We start from the raw sequence: 22,103 nt of genomic DNA, 5'->3' as shown, positions 1-22,103 counted from the left end.
TGGCATATCCACCTAACCAGCATATCTGGTTGTGGGGGTGAAACCCACGCAGACACAGGGTGGATCTGCAAACTCCATACGGGATAGTGACCCAGGGGCGGGATTTGAACCTAGGTCCTCAACGCCGTAGTCCAGTTCTAGCCACTGTGCTGCTCTTACTTGTGACAATAATAAAGATTAACAAAGATCATTATTATACAACTACTGGACATCTCAATGCACCCAAGAACCAATGAAGTACTTTTTGAAGTGTAGTCACTGCTTTAATGTAGGAAACGGGACAACTAATTTGCATTCAGAAAATTCCCACAAGCAACAATGCGATAACCACCAGATAATCTGTTTTTGTGATGTTGAGGGATGAACACCGGAACACCGGGGATAGCTCCCCCTGCTCTTCTTCAGAATCATGTCATGTTTTTTTAAAAAATTCACATTTGCCCAAGCAGGCAGACAGGGCTTCTTCAGTTTAAAAAACCAGCTCTGACAGAGCGGCACTCCCTCGGTACTGAACTGGAGTATCAGCCTTAATGTTTGCACTCAGGTGGGACCTGAAGCTAGAGAATCAGGGATGAGGGTGATGCCAACTGGGCCACAGTTCAAGGTCAATAGGGGGAAACATAGAAAATAGCAGCAGGAGGGGGCCATTCAGCCCCTCGAGCCTGCTCCGTCATTCAATATGATCATGACTGATCATCCAACTCAGTAGCCTTATCCACTTCCCCTCCCTTGATCCCTTGAAGGGATTTTGTTTTAACAAATACCGGGAAAATGCTGGAAACACAGCAATAGGCTTGAAACAGGGGCTAGTGCTTTGCAAAGGTGGTTAACTAGGACAGCACAGTAGCACAAGGGCAGCACGGTAGCACAAGTGCATAGCATTGCGGCTTCACAGCGCCAGGGTCCCAGGTTCGATTCCCTGCTGGGTCACTGTCTGTGCGGAGTCTGCACATTCTCCCCGTGTCTGCGTGGGTTTCCTCCTGGTGCTCCGGTTTCCTCCCACAGTCCAAAGACGTGCAGGTTAGGTGGGATGGCTATGATAAATTGCCCTTAGTGACCAAAAGGTTAGGTTGGGTTACGGGGATCAGGTGAAAGTGAGGGCTTAAGTGGGTCGGTGCAGACTCGATGGGCCGAATGGCCTCCTTCTGCACTGTATATTCTATGTCCAGGAGGCTGGAAAACTGGGCTGTGTGTGTGAATGTGCTCAGGTGGGAAGCCAGGAACTTTTAACGGCGGGCGGCAGGGGGGGAGAGCGCGCATGCGCGGTGGGGCTGCCCATGGGATCGGGACGATGGCAGCCTGGCTGCAAGTTTGCGTCTCGATGCTGACTTTCGGCTTGATTTTCCGGGGGAGCGAGGTCTTTGCCGCCGCCAGGTCCAAGCAGCGGGGCTCTTCACCGTGCACTTCCAAAGTAAGGAAAGCGTTTTCTTATGTTTAAGATGAGAGGGTTTTAAAAAAAAAATCTGCTTGAGGCGGCGAGAGAGCTGCAGCATTTGATCCGTCCGGGGCTGTGAGTGCGTGTGAGGTGAGTGAGTGACAGGGTGAGTCAGTGAATGGGAAGATGAATGAGTGAGAGGGTGAAGGAGGGTGAGTGAGAGGGTGAAGGAGGGTGAGTGAGTGGTTGAGAGGTGAGTGAGTGAGAGGGTGAGTGAGTGACAGGCTGAGTGAGTGAGTGACAGGCTAGGTGAGTGAATGAGTGGCTAGGTGAGTGAGTGAGTGACTAGGTGAGTGAGTGAGTGACTAGGTGAGTGAGTGACTAAGTGAGTGAGTGAGAGGTGAGTGAGTGAGTGACTAGGTGAGCGAGTGAGTGAGTGAGTGAGTGAGCGACTAGGTGAGTGAGCGACTAGGTGAGCGAGTGAGTGAGAGGTGAATGAGTGAGTGACGAGGTGAGTGAGTGACTAGGTGAGTGAGTGACTAGGTGAGTGAGCGACAAGGTGAGCGAGTGAATGAGTGAGTGAGTAGGTGAGTGAGTGACTAGGTGAGTGAGTGAGTGGCTAAGTGAGTGAGTGACTAGGTGAGTGAGTGACTAGGTGAGCGAGTGAGTGAGAGGTGAATGAGTGAGTGAGTGACTAGGTGAGTGAGTGACTAGGTGAGCGAGTGAATGAGTGAGTGACTAGGTGAGTGAGTGAGTGAGTAGGTGAGTGAGTGATTGACTAGGTGAGTGAGTGAGTGGCTAGGTGAGAGGTGAATGAGTGAGTGAGTGTGTGTGAGGGGAGAGAAACCCCTTTCCTGTTTCAACCCTTTGTTGATTTTTACTGTGGGATGTCGATATTTCCTGACACACAAACCAGTTGAATCCCAGGCAGCTTCCCAGCGGAGCGAGTTACTGAAGGGGGAGTGAAGCCGCAATCGAAACTTTTAATTGACTGGAAACAAAGCGGATGCAGGTTAGCGGCGGAATGAGGGGTTTGTCTGAGCAGCGAGCTGCACTGCCGGCCAGCCAGCCAGCGAACTGCTTTACATTAAAGACAGACCAACCAGCCGTCAGGAAGGTTGCCTTTATCTCTGGAGGGTTATTTGACCTGACCTGCTGAGTGATGGGCTGCCTTTTTGTTTTGTTATTTTAATGAATAAAGCTCGACCTTTTTACCTCCGATTGATCAAAGTGTTAGCAACAAGTGTAACCGCTTTTCTTCAGCAGTTTCATTTCCCCATCGCAGGCCGTGTAATCTGGAGAGATTCACATTGCAAGATTGTGGCAGCACCCCCCCCCCCCCCCCGACAAAGGATGAATCTGCGGGGAGCCTTGATTTAAAGGCAGGGTTTGGTGTAGTGATGGATGACCGAACGCCCCCGAAAGCATTGTTTGTGAGACAGGATTGCCTTTGAACTGAGAACCCAGTCGGAAGTAAAGTGGCCCATTTGCGACTGCATTAAATTCCCTGGTATTTCCTCTTTTTAACCGCAGGCCACTTCGCACACAGACCAGCTGGCTGGTTGTAACTTTCGAGTCTGCAAACAGCAAAAAGAACTGTTTTAATCACGGGGGTGCTTACTTTTTTAGGTCTTACTAACTTGGTCAGGTTTTCTTTTTTTAAAAAAGTTTGACAAATTCCTAAACGGCGTGGATGGAGTTGTAATTAATATTTAAACAACATTTTGTCCTTTGCTTGCGATTAGTGTTTGGAAATGGATTATATTGATGAGCTGTATTTGGTAACATGTTCCAAATGATATGCTATTCAGAATAGTTGGTGGACATTCCAGGCGGTTTATGGTCTCTGATTCCCAGATGGTGTTTGAGTGTGTTTACCCCTGAGACCATTTGTCCCACTCACTCTCTCTCCCCCCCCCCCCCCCCCCAGTTTGTTTTAAATGAGCCATGTTACCCTTCTATGTTCTCGTAACTTGTTAGATTGGTGCATCGCCTGGTGTTTTGTGATGGCAGTCTTTTAAGGCGGGATGTTCTTGATGTTCTTTAACTTTCCAAATATTGGCTGGAAATACTATAGTTCGAGTATTATAGATGGGTCAGTTTTTGTGCAGTGTGTGCAGGAGGGTTTTCTGACACAGTATGTAGACAGGCCAACAAGGGGCGAGGCCACATTGGATTTGGTACTGGGTAATGAACCCGGCCAGGTGTTAGATTTAGACGTAGGTGAGCACTTTGGTGATAGTGATCACAATTCGGTTATGTTTACTTTAGCAATGGGCAGGGATAGGTATATACCGCAAGGCAAGAATTATAGCTGGGGGAAAGGCAATTATGATGCTATTCGGCAAGATTTAGGATGTATAGGATGGGGAAGGAAACTGCAGGGGTTGGGTACAATCGAAATGTGGAGCTTTTTCAAGGAACAGCTACTGCGTGTCCTTGATAAGTATGTACCTGTCAGGCAGGGAGGAAGTTGTCGAGCAAGGGGACCGTGGTTTACTAAGGAAGTTGAAGCACTTGTCAAGAGGAAGAAGAAGGCTTATATTAGGATGAGACATGAAGGCTCAGTTAGGGCACTTGAGAGCTACAAGTTAGCCAGGAAGGACCTAAAGGGAGAGTTAAGAAGAGCGAGGAGAGGACACGAAAAGTCGTTGGCGGATAGGATCAAGGAAAACCCTAAGGCTTTCTATAGGTATATCAGGAACAAAAGAATGACTAGAGTAAGATTAGGGCCAATCAAGGATAGTAGTGGAAAGTTGTGTGTGGAATCAGAGGAGATAGGGGAAGCGTTAAATGGATATTTTTCGTCAGTGTTTACACTGGAGAAAGACAATGTTGTCGAGGAGAATACTCAGGTTCAGTCGACCAGGCTAGATGGAATTGAGGTTCACAAGGAGGAGGTGTTAGCAATTTTGGAAAGTGTAAAAATAGATAAGTCCCCTGGGCCAGATGGGATTTTTCCTAGGATTCTCTGGGAAGCCAGGGAGGAGATTGCAGAGCCTTTGTCCTTGATCTTTATGTCGTCTTTGTCGACAGGAATAGTGCCGGAAGACTGGAGGATAGCAAATGTTGTCCCCTTGTTCAAGAAGGGGAGTAGAGACAACCCTGGTAATTATAGACCTCTGAGCCTTACTTCGGTTGTGGGTAAAATGTTGGAAAATGTTATAAGAGATAGGGTTTATAATCATCTTGAAAAGAACAAGTTGATTAGCGATAGTCAACACGGTTTTGTAAAGGGTAGGTCACGCCTCACAAACCTTATTGAGTTTTTTGAGAAGATGACCAAACAGGTGGATGAGGGTAAAGCGGTTGATGTGGTGTATATGGATTTCAGTAAGGCGTTTGATAAGGTTACCCACTGTAGGCTATTGCAGAAAATAAGGAAATATGGGATTGAAGGTTATTTAGCGGTTTGGATCAGTAATTGGCTAGTTGAAAGAAGACAGAGGGTGGTGGTTGATGGCAAATGCTCATCCTGGAGTTCAGTTACTAGTGGTGTACCGCAAGGATCTGTTTTGGGGCCACTGCTGTTTGTCATTTTTATAAATGACCTGGAAGAGGGTGTAGAAGGATGGGTTAGTAAATTTGCAGATGACACGAAGGTCGGTGGAGTTGTGGATAGTGCTGAAGGATGTTATAGGATACAGAGGGACATAGATAAGCTGCAGAGCTGGGCTGAGAGGTGGCAGATGGAGTTTAATGCGGAAAAGTGTGAGGTGGTTCACTTTGGAAGGAGTAACAGGAATGCAGAGTACTGGGCCAATGGCAAGATTCTTGGTAGTGTAGATGAACAGAGAGATCTCGGCATCCAGGTACATAAATCCCTGAAAGTTGCCACCCAGGTTAATAGGGCTGTTAAGAAGGCATATGGTGTGCTAGCCTTTATCAGTAGGGGGATTGAGTTTCAGAGCCACAAGGTCATGCTGCAGCTGTACATAACTCTGGTGCGGCCGCTCCTGGAGTACTGCGTGCAGTTCTGGTCACCACATTATAGGAAGGATGTGGAAGCTTTGGAAAGGGTTCAGAGGAGATTTACTAGGATGTTGCCTGGTATGGAGGGAAGGTCTTACGAGGAAAGGCTCAGGGACTTGAGGTTGTTTTCGTTAGAGAGGAGAAGGCTGAGAGGTGACTTAATAGAGACATATAAGATAGTCAGAGGGTTAGATAGGGTGGACAGTGAGAGTCTCTTTCCTCGGATGGTGATGACCAACACGAGGGGACATAGCTTTAAATTGAGGGGTGGTAGATATAGGACAGATGTCAGAGGCAGTTTCTTTACTCCGAGAGTAGTAGGGGTGTGGAACGCCCTGCCTGCATCAGTAGGAGACTCGCCAACTTTAAGGGCATTTAAGTGGTCACTGGATAGACATATGGATGAAAATGGAATAGTGTAGGTCAGATAGACTTCAGATGGTTTCACAGGTCAGCGCAACATCGAGGGCCGAAGGGCCCACACTGCGCTGTAATGTTCTATGTTCTATGTCTGCTTTTGGCAGTAGTTCAAGGATGGGGACGAGACCACAAAAAATTTCCCTGGTTTGACTTCCGTAAGGACAAACCTTTTCAGTTTTGCCCATTCCCCCCCCCTCCCCTCCCCCGAATTAGGATTCATTGGTTGGTGGGGAAAGTTTCTCTGCCATCTGTTCATGTGGAAGCACTGTTGAGCTGCCAGTGGATGGATGTCAGGGAGTTCTCGTGCTATAAGGTTTGGGCAATCTGAATTTCTAGGCTTTAGAAGATGTGTATTTGTTTTAGTTCAGTCAGGTGCTGCGTGATGCTTTCCGCATTGTGAAGGGTGCCGAGGCATAGGTCTAGTGTTGACAGTTCTCTGTGCTATGCCAAGTGGTTGTGGGTATTTCGCTGTGTGGGGTAGTACAGCCAAGCCCGCTTATTTGGGCAATATACAATAACTTGTGTTTTTGTATGGTCATTGGCCATGTTATAAGTTAAAATTCCAAGGCATTCCAAAACAAGGATATTATGAAACAAAGTACAAAACTGAGCCATAGAAAGATATCGTGGATATATATTTCAAGGATTGTCTTGAAGCAAGAAAGCAAAACAGAAGCAGAGGTATAGGGGATATTCAGAAGCCCAGGGCCTAGGCAATTAATTGAAGGCACACCCACCAATGGTGGAGCAATTAAAATTGGGAATGTACAAGAGGTCAGAATTAGAAAAGCACAGATATCTTACAAGAAGGCTTGTGGGGTGGAAAAGATTATTGAGATAGGGAGAGACGAGTCCATGGAGGTATTTGAAAACAAAGATGAGAATTTAAAAATCAAGCCATTTACTCCCAGTCAAACAGTGTAGGTCAGTGAGCACAGGGGTGATGAGACTTGGGGCTGGATTCTTCGGCTGGGCCCGCTGCAAGATTGCCAGAGGTGGGACGTGGACCACGTAAAGGTCCATTGACCTCGGGTGGGAATTTCCGGTCGCCGGGGTGAGCGTGGCCGGAGAATCCCGCCCTTGGTATGAGTTAAAACAGGGGCACCAAAGTTTTGGATGTTCGTAAGTTTATGGAAGGTATAATTTGGAAGACCAGGTAAGAGCTGGAATCGTCAAGTTTAGAGGTAAGGAGGCAAGGAAGGCATAAATGAGTGTTTTGGCACCATGATATGTGGTTGGATTATACTATTCATTTGCAGAGAAACCTGCTTTTGTGTAGTGAGCAGTTAAAATCTGACAGCAATCCGAGAAAGCTCTGTGGCTCATCAAGTTAATGGGGAGTGATCTGGGCTATTTAAGTTCTGAATTTGGGTCACTCACTGGCTTGATGTTGATATAAAGTCATTTTTTCTTTCAGAACTGGCACTTATGATTTCCAGTAGTGGTTCTAATCCTTCTGAGGACAAAATGGCTTCCATTTCAACTGTGACTGCTGGTTTTGTTCACTCTTGTCTGTGATTGTCATTACTCTGTTGGAGCAGGAAACCCAAGACAAAGTCCCTAAAGCATTTTTATATATTTTTTTCATTTGGAGGGTGGAGCGGTGGAAATAATAGAATTTATTGTACTGGATGTCATCTGCTATATCACTCCAGCAGCATAAACTGCTGCAGACTGAGCAGGAAATACCTCCGTATAAAATCAGTTCAAGCTTATGGCGAATGCTACATGTGCCTGATTTCTGGCACAAATTGCTGACAGCTGCTGTTTGCTGTTCTTCCTCCCTTTTTGAATTTGTATGTATGTAACTTCAGGACTTTTTAAGAAGCAGTATCCCTTTACCAACAATCTGCTCGGTAATTACAGGTTAAATTAGACAGCCTAAATCCATCAAGTCGTGATCCAACATAGAATGTAGAATCCCTGCAGTGCAGAAGGAGGCTCTTTGGCCTATGGCGTCTGCAGCGACCCTCTGAAAGAGCACCCTACCTAGGCCCATTCCCCTGCCCTATCCCCGTAACCCCATCCAGTCCACGCAGATACGGGGGGAGAGTACAAACTCTACACAGGCAGTCACCCAAAGCCCGAATTGAATCCCAGTCCCTGGCGTTGTGAGGCAGCAGTGCTGACCATTGTGTCACCCGTGCTATGATCTTGGTATGTATGCACTGATTTCCAAGTGACAGCTGTCAGTATCTGAAATAGGCGGCTGCAATAACATTTGGAGTTACACAAGCACTTTTGGTTCAATATCTTTTTAAAAATAAATTTAGAGTACCCAATTCTGTTTCTTTCCAATTAAGGGGCAATTTAGCGTGACCAATCTACCTATCCTGCACATCTTTGAGTTTGTGGGGCTGAGACCCACACAGACTGGGAGCAAAAAGAAAATGCGGGAAAATCTCAGCAGGTCTGGCAGCACCTGTAGGGAGAGAAAAGAACTAACGTTTTGAGTCCAGATGACCCTTTGTCAAAGCTTTCATCCAGACACTGGGAGAATGTGCAGTGTCCACACTGGCAGTGATCTGGGGCCGGGATTGAACCCAGGTCCTCGGCACAGTGAGGCAGCAGTGCTAACCACTGTGCCACTGTGCCGCCCCTTGGTTCAATATCTTTAAAACATTTTTTGGGGGGGGGGGGGATGGGAAGGGTGGTCAACTGGTGTCTACACATGGAAAACACCCACCATGTTTTGAGTCCCCAAATCAAGCCAGTGAGAAAGTTCTGTTCATATAATATGCAGACCCTGTCACACGAGGACCCATCCCACAAACCTAGCGCAGGTTGATAAACTGCTAGTTGACAGGGCCAAGACTTAATGTCCCCAAGTACATGCAGGAATGCTGTTGGATTTAAACATCCTGTTCATTCCCCAGTTAGAATTAATTTACTTGTTAGGGTATTGGCTTTCAGGGGTTATCTAAATCCAAGTGGCAGGAATCCCAGTACCGATCTATCCTTGAAGTTTCTTTTTTTTTAATAAACAATTTTATTGCGGTAGTTTTTGGCTTTGTAAACAGTTACAGACATCAACAGAAAGAAAGCAAAAAAGGCCAAAATGTGCAAACATCCACGTACATTCAATACTTCAATCGTAACATACTGCGCAAGCTCGCTCCTCCCACCGGTACTACCTGCATTTTATCCCTCCTACTCTACTCTACCCTCCCCCTGCTGACGCTCACTCTTCCGCAAAGAAGTCAATAAATGGTTGCCACCTCCAGGCGAACCCCTGTACAGATCCCCTCAAGGCGACTTAATTTTTTCCATACCCAGGAAACGACATGTCCACAAGCCACAACTCAGTCTTCGGGGGCTTGAGTCCCTCCATGCCAATAGTATTCGTCGCCGGGCTATCAGGGAAGCAAAGGCCAAAACATCGGCCTCTTTCTCCCCCTGGACTCCCGGGTCTTCCGAAACCCCAAAAATTGCCACCCCATGATCATCGCCACCCTTGTTTTTAGCACCTGGGACATGATGCCCACAAATCCCTCCCAGTACCCCCTAAGCTTAGGGCATGCCCAAAACATGTGAACGTGGTTCGCTGGTCCTCCCGCGCACCTAGCGCATTTATCCTCTATCCCAAAGAATTTGCTCATCCGAGCCACCCTCATGTGGGCCCGATGAACGACCTTAAATTGAATCAGCCCGAGCCTGGCACATGTCGCGGTCGAATTTACCCACTCGGGGCCTCTGCCCACAGCCCGTCCTCCATTTCCCCACCTAGCTCCTCCTCCCATTTAAATTTTAGTTCCTCCGTCTGGGACCCTTCCTCCCACCTTATAAATATCAGAGACTCTACCCTCCCCTTCTTCCCCCCCCAGAGACTATTCTGTCTTGGATCCCCATTGGCGGGAGGCGTGGGAAAGATGGGACCTCTCTACGAACAAAGTCCCGCAACTGTAGGTACCTAAAATCATTTCCCCTTACCAGCCCAAATTTCTCCTCCAAGCTTCTCAAACTCGCAAAGCTCCCTTCCAGGAACATATTTCCCACCCCCGCCCGCCGCCATGCTCAAAACCCCCCCATCCATACTCCCGGGGGCAAACCGATGGTTGTCGCAGATTGGCGCCCAAACCGACGCCCCCGTCTCCCCTACTATCCTTGAAGTTTCAATCAAAGAGTCAAGAGAGTTAGTTGACGAATCATCAACAATGCACTCGTGTGGAATGGCTCTAGTTGGTTCAAGTAATATAATGGATTACAATGTCTACCCCACAGATGGCTGTCTTGGTTCTAAACTATCAGGAAGGGAATGTCATCCTGGAGTCATGTTGGCGTGGAAGATAACATGCTTGCCATTATCTTGACTCCCTAACCAGCCCAATATTAAAACATTAGTGCACAATTAAAAAAATAATCCCTTTTCCCAAAACAGTCCTCAAAGTCGTGTTCGCTGTTGATTTAGATGGTTCAATTTTTGATGGCGTTCCCTTATCCTTTTTTGCAGATGTTGGTTCCTTGTTGGGTAGAATTCTGTGGATGTTAGTCATCCTCTGGCACCTTATCCAAGTGCCATTTTTCATGGGTGAAGAGAAACCAATTGGCTAATGTATCGACGAATGGCTGACACCCACAAGGCTTCAAACTTACAAAGGATCAGTGGTTTTAGGAGATAGTGAAGGATAAAATATTCATGGAGTTGTCATTGCGCAGGAGACCATTTGGCTAATTGAGTCCATCTTGCTTTTTGTAGCACAGTCCAGCCTCTCTAAATCCCGGCTGTATTGAAGGGGCAAAAAATTCAAGCTGCTGTGTTGATGTACTTTAGTGATTTTCACTATCTGATGAATTACTTTGCCATGAGCTGCTTTTACATTTAAGCAGCAGCTCCATGACCGAGGCATCTATTTGAGAACCATACATCTTCATAGACTGCACTTCCCTGTTGCTTTACTTGGTGCTGTCAACCTAAATTGGGACTTATTGGGAACTCTTTCTTTACTTTGAATTTTACAGCTGTGCATTAATGAATGCAGTAACATCACACTGCATTTATGCAGCATTCAAAATGTGTTGAGGTAATTTTGTTCGATATAAAGGTGCATTTCCTGTATTAATTCTTATTTATGTTCACAGAATTTAGATTTGCATGTGGTTATTGGGGTGTTACAATCCAACGAAACAGAGTTGGTAACTGTCTATCCATTTGGAGGCAAGTATAGGCTGGTATGGGTGACTGTAAGTTGCTAACTTTACATTACTGAGAGCCATTAATGGCAGATCTGTAAATATAAAAGTACTGGTTGTTTTACATGGCACATTACAATATCTCTCTCCATCCTCCTGGCAATTAACATCTCTAAGCAGCTGCAGATTTGTTTCTTCCAACAGGCCCTCAGGGCAGGTACTCTTTATTTGACTGTACTCTGCCACATAGAATCATAGAATCCCTACAGTGCAGACCAATGTACTGTTAACAAAATGCTACTTTGTAATCAAACAATGGCATAGGCGTGTGCACCAACAAGGCTTTGGCAATTTTTCGTGGTCTTATGGTTGGGGAAGCAGTTATAGTCTGATGTCGAGATCAACAATCCAGTCAATAACTTCAGTGAATGTGGTGTGAATCTCTTAGGAATTAATTTCTCAGGGCTGACATTCAACATGTGGGCGACAGTCTGACTTGGATAGCTTCCGAGGGAGACAGCAATCCTCCTTCCTGTTAAAGCAAGTATTCTAACTTGGAAATCTGCAAATTAATGTTGTCAAGTAGGTGACTGAACCCTGGCCAGTGGGCTCCCAGTCCAAGCAGTAAAAATCCACCGGAAAATGGTTCATTGACAGTTTTGGACAATAAAAAGTCCTTCCTTGTTTTCATATGTTTAAAAGTCCAAGTAAGAGAATATCTAGATTTTTCAATCAACAAAATAATTTCTTAAACCATTAGTGAAATACATTTTAAATATCATAATTTAAAAACCATAATTAGAGCAGTTTTTTATTGTGTTACTGCTGTGTCACCCCCACTACTACGTACCAGTTTATTGGTACTTCAGGCTGCCTCTAATGAGGGTCAACCCAGCTGTAATAAATATACACAGCTGTAACTGTTTGAGCATCCACACAGAAGGCTGCGCATAATTAAAGATCCCCAGATGTGGTTCCAGATCATGTACTATAATCCAAAACCAGGAAGAAATAATCCTTTAGAACATTGTCAAAATCAAATGTAAGAGGAGTTACTGCACAGCTTTAGTAAGATTGTGTAACGCTCACAATCAAAAACAGAAAATCACAGAGACTCACAGGCCAATCCGCATTTGTGAGGAGAACAGATAAGTTAACGTTTTCTACACGGGCTACTCTGAAGCTAAAAATAATGGATGGATGTTTTTATTAAAACAATCTAAGGAAACGGTTGGGGGGTAGGTAGAATTTAAAGAAAAAAACCCTGATGGGGATGTGGACAGTAATACAGGGCACAAAAAGACCAAAGGACGAGTAAATAGCCAAGGCAGCAAGAAGCATACGAGAATGAGAGCAGTGGAAACCCTGGCAGACAAATGTGGACTTGGAACCATTTTGAAGCTAATTTTTAAGATATTCAAGTAAAATTTCTGACTAAATGGCTGCAACATATTTAGGATTATGTGTATAACCAATGATGGGTCAGAGTGGGAATGGGAAGCGAGTTCTTGCTGAGCCAAGCTAACATTGGATCACCTGTGTGGAATGAATGTATTTTATTCCATTCCCCATAGCTCTCTGTCTCCAACATATTTGTTCTGATGATGCCACCTTTCATACCAATGTTTCTGTTAGGTCTTCCTTTCTCCTTAACTGAAGATTCCTCTCCATCATTCTAGAACCATCCCTCCCACCAGCCTCCACATTGAATGTGTCATCCACTGTCGCTTCTGCCACCTCTGACGACAATGCGATATCACCACCAAGCACGTCTTTATTTTTAGCATTCCAAATCACCCCTAGCATGCCCTGCCATCCTCATCGCATCTTCTGATGCAGGCTTAGGGCCTGCAACACCTGTTCTTTCACTTCCTCCCTTTCCACCATCTAGTCACTTGGAATTCCTTCCAAGTGACACATGGATTTACTTGTATTTATTTCAATTTGGAACACTGTATTCATTGTTTACGATGTGGTCCCCTCTAGATTGGTGAGACCAAAGCAGCTTGGGTGATCGCTTTGTGGAATAGCTCCATTCAATCCGTATCAGTGACCCTGAGCATCCAGTTACCTGTAATTTTAGTTCTCCTGATGCTGAAGTTTCTGTCCTTGGCCTCGTACACTGTTCCAATGATGTTCAATGTTAGCTGAGAAACAGTACCTAATTCATTGACTTTGCAAATAAATTTAGAATAGCCAATTTTTTTTTCCCAATTAAGGGGCAATTTAGCCTGGCCAATTTGCCTCCGCTGCCTATCCTTGGGTTGTGGGGGTGAGACACATGGAGAATGTGTAAACTCCACACGGACAGTGACCCAGGCCGAGATCGAATGCGGGTCCTCGGCGCTATGAGGCAGCAGTGCTAACCACTGCGCCACCGTGCCGCCCCTAATTTATTGACTGGGCACTTTTGCAGTCTTTTGGGCTCAACATTACATTTTCGATCTTGACATATGCCCTAATTTTCTGTGGTGGGCTGTGAGCGATTATGTGTCTATTTTTAATTAGCCCCTCCTCTAGAGCCATGTTTTGTTTCTCTATTTTTTTTGTTTTATCTCCTTTTGCTTTGCACTATCAGCGCTTTTTGTCATTTCATCTCTCCTGTCATCCACCCTGTCATAGATCTTGCCTTTTGTTATTCCACCCAGCTTCCTTTCCCTGCCACTGCATTTGTTTAAAACTTGTCATATCTCTAACTTTTGAATGATCATCAACCTGAAATATTAACCTTGTTTCTCTTTCCACAGATGCCAGCAGGGCTGCTGAGCACTGAGTACTTTCGGTTTTTAGCTGATCTGACTTTGAGTTTGAAGTAAATTGGAAAGAAAAATAAAGATCTAGATTATTATGTTGCCTTTTCACATTGCTTAAAATAATATGTGCATCACATGCAATGAGCTACTTCCAATGCACTGTACAATGATTCTATGTGGATTTATGCAACAGTCAATTAGTCCACATTAAGGCCCCTCAAACAGCAATGAGATGATTGTCCAGTGAATGTGTCTTGGTGGTGATGGTTGAGAATAGCAACTTTGCCAGGACGGCAGCTTGCTGTGCTTCAAATAATCCATTTAATTTTTGATGTCAATCAGAACATGCAACATAGAACCTTGATCTTGCATTCCATTTGAAGCATAATCCTTCCAATAGTAATTGTACTGCATTGTCAGCCTGTTTTGAGTCCAGGAATGGAGCTTGACCATAAAATGTCTCGAGTCAAGAATAACACCGAGTTAGTAACAAGTAATCTTGTACAAATTAATGAGCAACATAATCAATCCATTTTTGCATCAGGTTTATAATGGAGAATATAACTGGGTGGGATTTTCCACGCCTCCCGCTGCATGTTTCGTGGCAATGGAGGTGGCCCGAAATTGGCTGGCGGCAGGATCTTCTGGTCTTGCCTCTGTCAGCGGGGTTTCCCGTGTTTTATGCAAGCCGGCTTAAACCCCGGGCTCCTCGGATCTGATTTAAAAGACAGATATGCTAGGCTGCTATGCCCACAAAATAAATTTCACCAGCCATTAGAGAGTGGGGAATAAAGCTATCTATATGTGTTGTGACCGATTCACTTTCTCAATTTTTGACTCAAGCAGGCAACCTAATTGTTTGTCCACTTCCTTCTCTCAAGAAATTCTTGAGTGAATCCAAACTATTCCACAACAGTCTCATGCCAATTCAAGAAGGTTTGGGGAGGGGGCGGGTGGGATGGTGCGTGTAATCCACCACTGTTGGAAATAACTCTATAATGAGTTAACGTGAATTTTAGTTAGAGAAAGGGAAACTCAGAACGGGGTTGTGATCTAGGTCACATGATCACTGCTGAATACGTTTATGGAACAACTTTGATGAAAGGTAATTGACCTGAAACATGAACTTGATTCCTCTAATCATGGGTGCTGTCTGACTACTGAGTATTTTCAGCATTTTCAGTTTGTATTGCACATGTGTGGAAGTTGGGTTAGGAAAGAGTGGAATTCAGAAGTGATACCACTATGTTTCAATAGTCTGCAACCTGGATTCGTTAGTCTCACAAAATAATAAATTAGATTATTTGATCATTTCATCATTTGCTGCTTGTTAGTCTGTTGTACACAAATTGGCTGCTGCATTTGCCTACACAACACAGTGCCTGCATTTCAATAGTAATCCATTGAGTGTTAAGTGCTTTGGGAAGCCTGGGAGACCTCATGAGCACCATATAAACTAAAATTCTTTATTTAGCTGGACAAAGAACTGAAAGATTGCTGCCAATTGTAAACCTTTGCCCTAGCATGACTCAACACCTTCCCAAGAGGGACAAAAAATTGATCAAGAAGGGTTTTTGTTTGTATTTCAAAGGATGAGAAAAGATGCATTGCATGGTGCTTGAGAGTAATTTGTGTACAATGCATTACTTTGAAATGTACTTTCTGTCTGCAGTTGCATCTGGCAACAGCAATGAAATATTTAACCAGTTACTCTATTTCTGGTAGTGTAGATTGAAGGATAATATTGGTTCAAAGACTGGGAGGAATTCCATGCTTCTCTTGCATTTGTGTTATGGAATCATTTTTAAAATTTAAATGCCCAATTTTTTTCCAATTAAGGGGCAATTTAACATGGCCAATCCACCTACCCTGCACAGTTGGGTTGTGGGGGTGAGACCCACACACACACTGGGCGAATGTGCAAACTCCACGTGGTCAGTGACCTGGGGCTGGGATCGAACCCGGGTCCCAGCCCCTTGAAGCAGTAGTGCTAAACACTGCCCCACTGTGCTGCCCTCGTGTTATGGAATTTTTAAGGTGCTCTTGAATCATTTTGACCATCAAGTCCCGGATTGGGGCTTGAACCTTCTTAGAGAGACAAGAATGATGCTAACTAAGCCAAGCTAAAACATTGTTAATTCTGCTTTAATAAACAATTTGAATTGCTAATTTAAAATGAGAAACTAGCATCAATTTAATCAAAATTTAAATATTTAAAAAGTTTACTATAATGCCTTTGCACTTCAATGTCTGATGAATTACTTTTGAAATGTTATTTCTGTTGCGTTGTTCAATGTAACTGCATATTTATGATAGCCCTGTGAGAAACTGCAATTTACAGTTGCAGCATGTAAATACATTCTGGATTTCAGAGCAACAAGCTGTACAGCCTGCTCTTCCTTCCATACCTGAAGCATTTAGCATTGCAAAAGGTGCCTCGTCTGACTTGTGATGTGGAACTAATACAGACAGATAAGGATAGCAGCTATGAATGGGTACTGTGCAATTCATATGTTTGCACAATTCACACACATAGCAGAAACTTTCTGTGAAGAGTTAGGAGTTTTAATATGACATGAGGAGAAGGGAGCCACTGTTTATTAAATACTCTCTCATCATTTGCACAATAAGTATCCACAACATAAAAGCATCCAAGATGGTTTCCTGGAATCGAGAGCCGCTAGTCTAGAAACCTGAGACCTGGTGCATAGAATCAAATTAACATACAGAACATAAGGTGTCCATTTGGCCCATCATGTCTTTGCTGACCCTTATAGAAAGAGCAACCATTCTTAGTCCCACAACCTGGCTTTATGTCCATAATGTTGTAAATTCCTTATCCTCATACACCTGTGCAATTATTTTAAATTAAATTGGTTTCCACCACCTTTTCAGGTAGAATGTTCCTTAGACCCACTCCGCGCCGAGGAGTCTGGCTTCTCCCCTGCAAAAACAAAACCTGGGAACACAGTGTCTTGACAAGCAGGCTGCTTCAACCTTGAGTCTTCTGCTCAAAGACTCATTCTGATTATGGGTCCTCAGAACAAAATAATAAAATAATATAAAAGAAATGGACCAAAGGAAATAAACAGGAAGGACTCTTGCAGTGCACAATTTTAAAGTTACCCCAAACTCCTTGAGCCCTGACCTTGTCTATTGACCTTTTCTTTGGCACCTTATCAAATGCTTTGGAAATCGAAGTATACTACAGCTATCGTATCCCCTCAGTCTAACCTAATGGTTACATCCACAAAAAAATTGTGAAAGTGCAATTTCTCTTTAATAAAACAATGCTATGATTTTCTCCATTGTTAAGACTTAACTGGTATCAGGCTAACTGGCTTACAGTTCCGTTTTCTCTCTCCCTCATATCTTAAATTGTGTAGTTATATTTCCTATCTTCCAATTCACTAGTATATTCTGGATGGTGGCAATTTAGGAAAATTATAACCAGTGCATCTACTATCTTCTTGCGAACCCTAGGATACAGGTCATCAGGTCCTGGGGATATGCCGGCTTTTCGTTTCCCCAAGTGTCTCTGGTAACTTTTCTCTGCGGATACCAATTCCCTTAAGTTCCACACTTGTTTGGCCCGTTAGTTACGCCTTATTCTGGTATACAATATGTCTTCTATGATGATAAAGAATCTGTAAATTTTAAAACTTTTTTATGGACATGAGTCATTGATGTGATGCACTATTACCTTGAAACTCTCGGCCCCTTCCTGTCCTATTCATCTTGTCCATTCCTCCATCTCCCCTTACCTGCTACACCTACTTTCCCTTTATTTTTAGTTTAAAACCCCATCCACAGCACTATTTATTCAATTCACCAGGATACTGGTTCCAGTCTGGATAAACTTAACCCTCCTCAATGGAACAGCTTTCTCTTTCCCACGTACAGGTGCCGGTTTCCCACGTATCAAAACCCTGTCTCCTCATGCCATTCTTTGAGCTACATTTTTAATTCTCCAATCAGTATCACCCTCTGGACCCAATGCTAGTGATTCAAAACAAACCTGTTGGACTTGAACCTGGTGTTGTAAGACTTCTTACTGTACTCACCCTATGCAAATTGGCAATACAGGTAACAATACAGAGATTGCATTTTGATGATAATTTGGACCCTAACTCCTCAAAGCTCTGAGCAGTACATTATTCCTAGTTATCTATATTGTTCGCTCCTATATGAACCATGCCAATTTGATTCCCCCCCCCATCCCAAGTATTTCTCCAACTGCAAGGAACTGTCTTTAACCCTGGCTGGCAACATAGCCTTTGGAACTCCTGGCCATGGCTTCAGAGAACAGTATCTATCTCCCTAACTATACCATCCTTTGTCACTTGCACTTTCCTTTTTACTTCTGTCCATCCCCACCCCACTTGAATTGTGTTCATGGTTGCAGTGACCAATTTTTCAATCGACCCTGCAGCCCTTCTTCTCATCTAATTGGTCAAAGGCAAGGACCTCCATTACTACATATTGGATCCCAAAATCCACCTGACCCAGGGCGGGATTTACCGACCAACCCTCCGCATGTTTCTTGGCGGCGATGTGGCCCGCAAATGGGATTTGCCAACTCTGCCATTATCAATGGGAGTTCCTGGTGACTGCACACCATGTCACCGAGAAACCTGTGCGCCTGCATAGGACCGGAATATCCCGCTGGGGTGAACAGCTGGTAGATTGCGCTGGTCGTCTCATATTCCTCCTCCTGACCACAGACCAACTCGAAAGTTCTACTTGACATAAGAAGTGTGACTGCCTTCTGAAATAAAGTTACCAGGTAACGTTATCCCTTTCTCTTTTTTTTATAATTTAGTGGGCCCAAATAATTTTTTCCAATTAAAGGGCAATTTTAGTGTGACCAATCCACTTACCCTGCACATCTTTGGGTTGTGGGGGTGAAACCCACGCAGGCACGGGGTTATTGTGCACACTCCACATGGACAATGTCCCAGAGCTGAGATTGAACCTGGGACCTCGGCGACGTTATCCCTTTCTCGATGCCACGCAATGTTTGAAGCTCAGAGTACGGTAGGTGCTCTAGCAGGGGCAGGCAGTTGCGATGGACTGCCTGGCGGGGGTGGGCAGTTGCGGAGGGCACTCTGATGAGGTGGGCAGTTGCGGAGGGCACTCTGATGAGGTGGGGAGTTGCGGAGGGCACTCCGGCTGGGTGGGCAGTTGCAGCGGTTGCTCAGTTGGGGTGGGTGCCTCTATGGGGTGGGCAGCTGGGGCTGGGCACCCGGGCAAGCTGGGACGGGTGCCTGGACGGGGTGGGTAGTTGGGGCAGGCACCACGGCAGGTGGACAGTTGGGGCGGGGGGCCAGCGAGGTGGGCAGTTGGGGCGGGCACCTTGGCAGTGCGGACGCTCAGCTGGGGTGGGCAGTTTGGTCGTGTGCTCATTGCCTCTGAATGTTGACTATCACATGAGCTTAAAAAATGTAAAAGTCGAGTACCCAATTAATTTTTTCCAATTAAGGGGCAATTTAGCGTGGCCAATCCACCTAACATGCACATCTTTCGGGTTGTGGGTGTGAAACCCACGCAAACACGAGGAGAATGTGCAAACTTCACACGGACAGTGACCCAGATCCGGGATCGAACCGGGGACCTCGGCGCCCTGAGGTCGCAGGGCTAACCCCCCCTCGCCCTCCCCAGCTTAATGTAGCTGGTTGGGAGGACCTGATTAAATAGGAATTGTTCTTTGAATTGCTGTGAATACATGGGTAGTACATATGGTGGCCTCTTCTGATTATGTCACTGCAGAGATGCCAAGTTTTGTACATCTGGCTCACAATGCTAGTGATGTACTTTGAAGTTCACAATGAAGTTACTTTGCTGAAGGGTAATACTTTTTTCATTGCCTTTAATGCATTCATCTTAACTACACCTTCACACTACCAGGCATCTGTGTCACTGTCCGTGTGGAGTTTGCACATTCTCCCCGTGTCTGCGTGTGTCTCACTCTCACAACCCAAAGATGTGCAGGATATGTGGATTGGCCATGTTAAATTACCCCTTAATTGGAAAAAAAAATGAATTGGGTACTTTAAATTTATAGTTAAAAAAAGAATTTTAGAGCAGGTGAGCCAATCTGGAATGGCAATCCAACACTGATTCGCACTCCAAGGAAGGTCTGGCCCATTGTTATCTTAAACCAAAAAGGGCAGAATAATAGGTTTGGCAATAAAATGTGAGTCAGATTTAGTTCACAGCTTAATGGTGTGTGAGCATTTATTTAATAGCGATCATAATGTGTTTGAGCTCAATGTGGTTGAAAGGGAGAAACATCGCATAATACAAATAAAATGGATCGTGGCAAATGGGAATGATGCAAAGAGCAGAGGGGACACAGATTTAAAGTTTTGGGGAAGAAATGTTGTGAAGAAGAATTTTTTATGCAGCAGGTGGTCATGGCCTGGAACTTACTACACGGTTGGTGGTAGTGGAGACAATCAGTCCAAATTGGATGGGCATTTGATGGAAATAGCATTGGAGGGTACAGGAATAGAGCAGGGGAGAACAGGACTGGCTGGATTGCTGGCATGAATGGATTCAATGGGCTACGTTGCCATTTTTTGTGCTGTCCATATTCCAGACCTTTATGACTCTTATCAAATAGCCACTGTATCTGGTCACCTCAGCTAACCATTGTCTTTGGGCAAGAACAGATAAGCATCCAAGACAGGAGGCAAAAAAAACAACAGAGTCTTAAGGTGTAATGAAATTTAATTAGGTCATTCACTTTTAAGATGACACTAATTTAAAAAAAAAATGAAAACCTAGGTGATCTTAAACTTATTTCTTTTGTCTATTCCTCCCACACTCCAAAGATGTGCAGGTTAGGTGGGTTGTCCATAATCAATGCATGGGGTAATGGGAAGAGCGGGGAGTGGGCCTGCCCTTTCAGAGGGTCAGTGAGGATCCAATGGACCTCCTTCACTGTAGGGATTCTGTTCAATTCTATCCCCAATTGAGAACATCTCCAGCTGCTGTGGGGTGGCACTGTGGCACTGCTGCCTCACGGCACCGAGGACCCGGGTTCAATCCTGGCCCCGGGTCACTGTCCGGGTAGAGTTTGTACATTCTCCCCATGTCTGTTTAGATCTCATCCTCACAATCCAAAGATGTGCAGGTTAGGCGAATTGTCCACACTAAATTGCCCCTTTATTGGGAAGAAAAGAATTGGGCACTTTAAATTTTAAAATTAAAACAAAAATGTCCAGCTGTTGCAAAAGATCTAAAAGATAATTATGGAAGAAGTCTGAAACTAAATGGTACATCTGTAGGAACAGAACTATCACATTTCAAAGGTTTACTCCTGCTTTGCATCCCTTGAAGATAAAAAGAAAAATGTAAACGTGATTTTCACCTGGATCATTTGTGGCTGGTTGAAGAAGTGTTGTGGTAATAACGAACGAGAACTTTTGCTGTTAGACCAGGGTGGGCAAACTACGGCCCGCGGGCCGCATGCGGCCCGCCAAAGGTATTTCTGCGGCCCACCAAGTCATTAAAAAAAAAAAAAAAAAATTAAAAAAAAAAAACAAATTAAAAAAAAAAATAAACATTTTTTTTTTTAAAGGTTAATGGGGGGGGGGGGGGGGGGGGGGGGGCTGTTGGGTTACTTACTGGTATAGGGTGGATACGTTGACTTGAGTAGGGTGATCATTGCTCGGCACAACGTCGAGGGCCGAAGGGCCTGTTCTGTGCTGTACTGTTCTATGTTCTATATGAGGCGCCCAGAATCATAACCGGGTGAAGTAATTATTTTACTTTTTATACTATGCGGCCCTTTGTGAATTGTGAATTTCTGAATGTGGCCCTTGCACGGAAAAGTTTGCCCACCCCTGTGTTAGACAAACACTCGTGATTAAAACTTCAGAGTTTCTCTTGAGTAACGCATTCCATCAGAACTTTTATTGTAATTTTCAACATTTAAAGTTAATCTTTTTCCGTGGTTAGCAGTTTCAATTACTTACCGTAGATTGTGGCATATAAGGTGGCCTCATTTTTTTCATCCCAAAAGTCATGTTTTTGCAGTTGAGAGAAGGTTTACCAGACTAATACCTGGAGTGGTTGGGTTGCTTTGTATGGAAAGGTTGGACAGGCTAGGCTTGTATTAGCTGGAGTTTAGAATAGTCAGAGGTGACATGATTGAAACATATAAGATCCTCAGGAGTCTTGCAGGGTGGATGTGGAGAGGATGTTTCCACCTGTGGGAAAATCTAGAACTAGGGATCGCTGTTTTTTAAAAATAAGGCGCCGCCCATTTCGTAAAATCATAGAATCTCTGCAGTGCTGAAGGAGGCCATTTGGCCTACCATGTCTGCACCAACCCTCCGAAAGAGTGCCGTGCCTAACGTTTTGGACACTAAAGGGCAATTCAACATGGCCAGTCCACCAAACTGAACACCTTTGGATGTTTAAAATGAAGATGAGGTGAAACTTAT

At 44.6% G+C, this 22,103-nt stretch overlaps 1 protein-coding gene across 2 annotated transcripts in view; it reads left to right on the top strand.

Moving 5' to 3' along the window:
• Nucleotides 1-1,281: 1,281 nt before the first annotated feature.
• The window catches only part of il17rd (interleukin 17 receptor D), an 82,450-nt gene continuing 61,628 nt past the window's right edge, over nucleotides 1,282-22,103 (top strand). Inside the window, exon 1 of one of the 2 annotated variants that reach the window (XM_038812820.1) lies at nucleotides 1,282-1,411. In XM_038812820.1, the coding sequence (XP_038668748.1) occupies nucleotides 1,292-1,411 (120 nt within the window). In that variant the 5' untranslated portion in view covers nucleotides 1,282-1,291. The remainder of the gene's footprint in view (nucleotides 1,412-22,103) is intronic. The other variant, XM_038812821.1, reaches the window with a different exon arrangement.

The sequence above is a fragment of the Scyliorhinus canicula genome, chromosome 11 (genome assembly GCF_902713615.1).
Source record: "Scyliorhinus canicula chromosome 11, sScyCan1.1, whole genome shotgun sequence".
In the NCBI taxonomy this organism is placed as follows: domain Eukaryota; kingdom Metazoa; phylum Chordata; class Chondrichthyes; order Carcharhiniformes; family Scyliorhinidae; genus Scyliorhinus; species Scyliorhinus canicula.
This window is presented reverse-complemented; position numbering and strand designations above follow the sequence as displayed.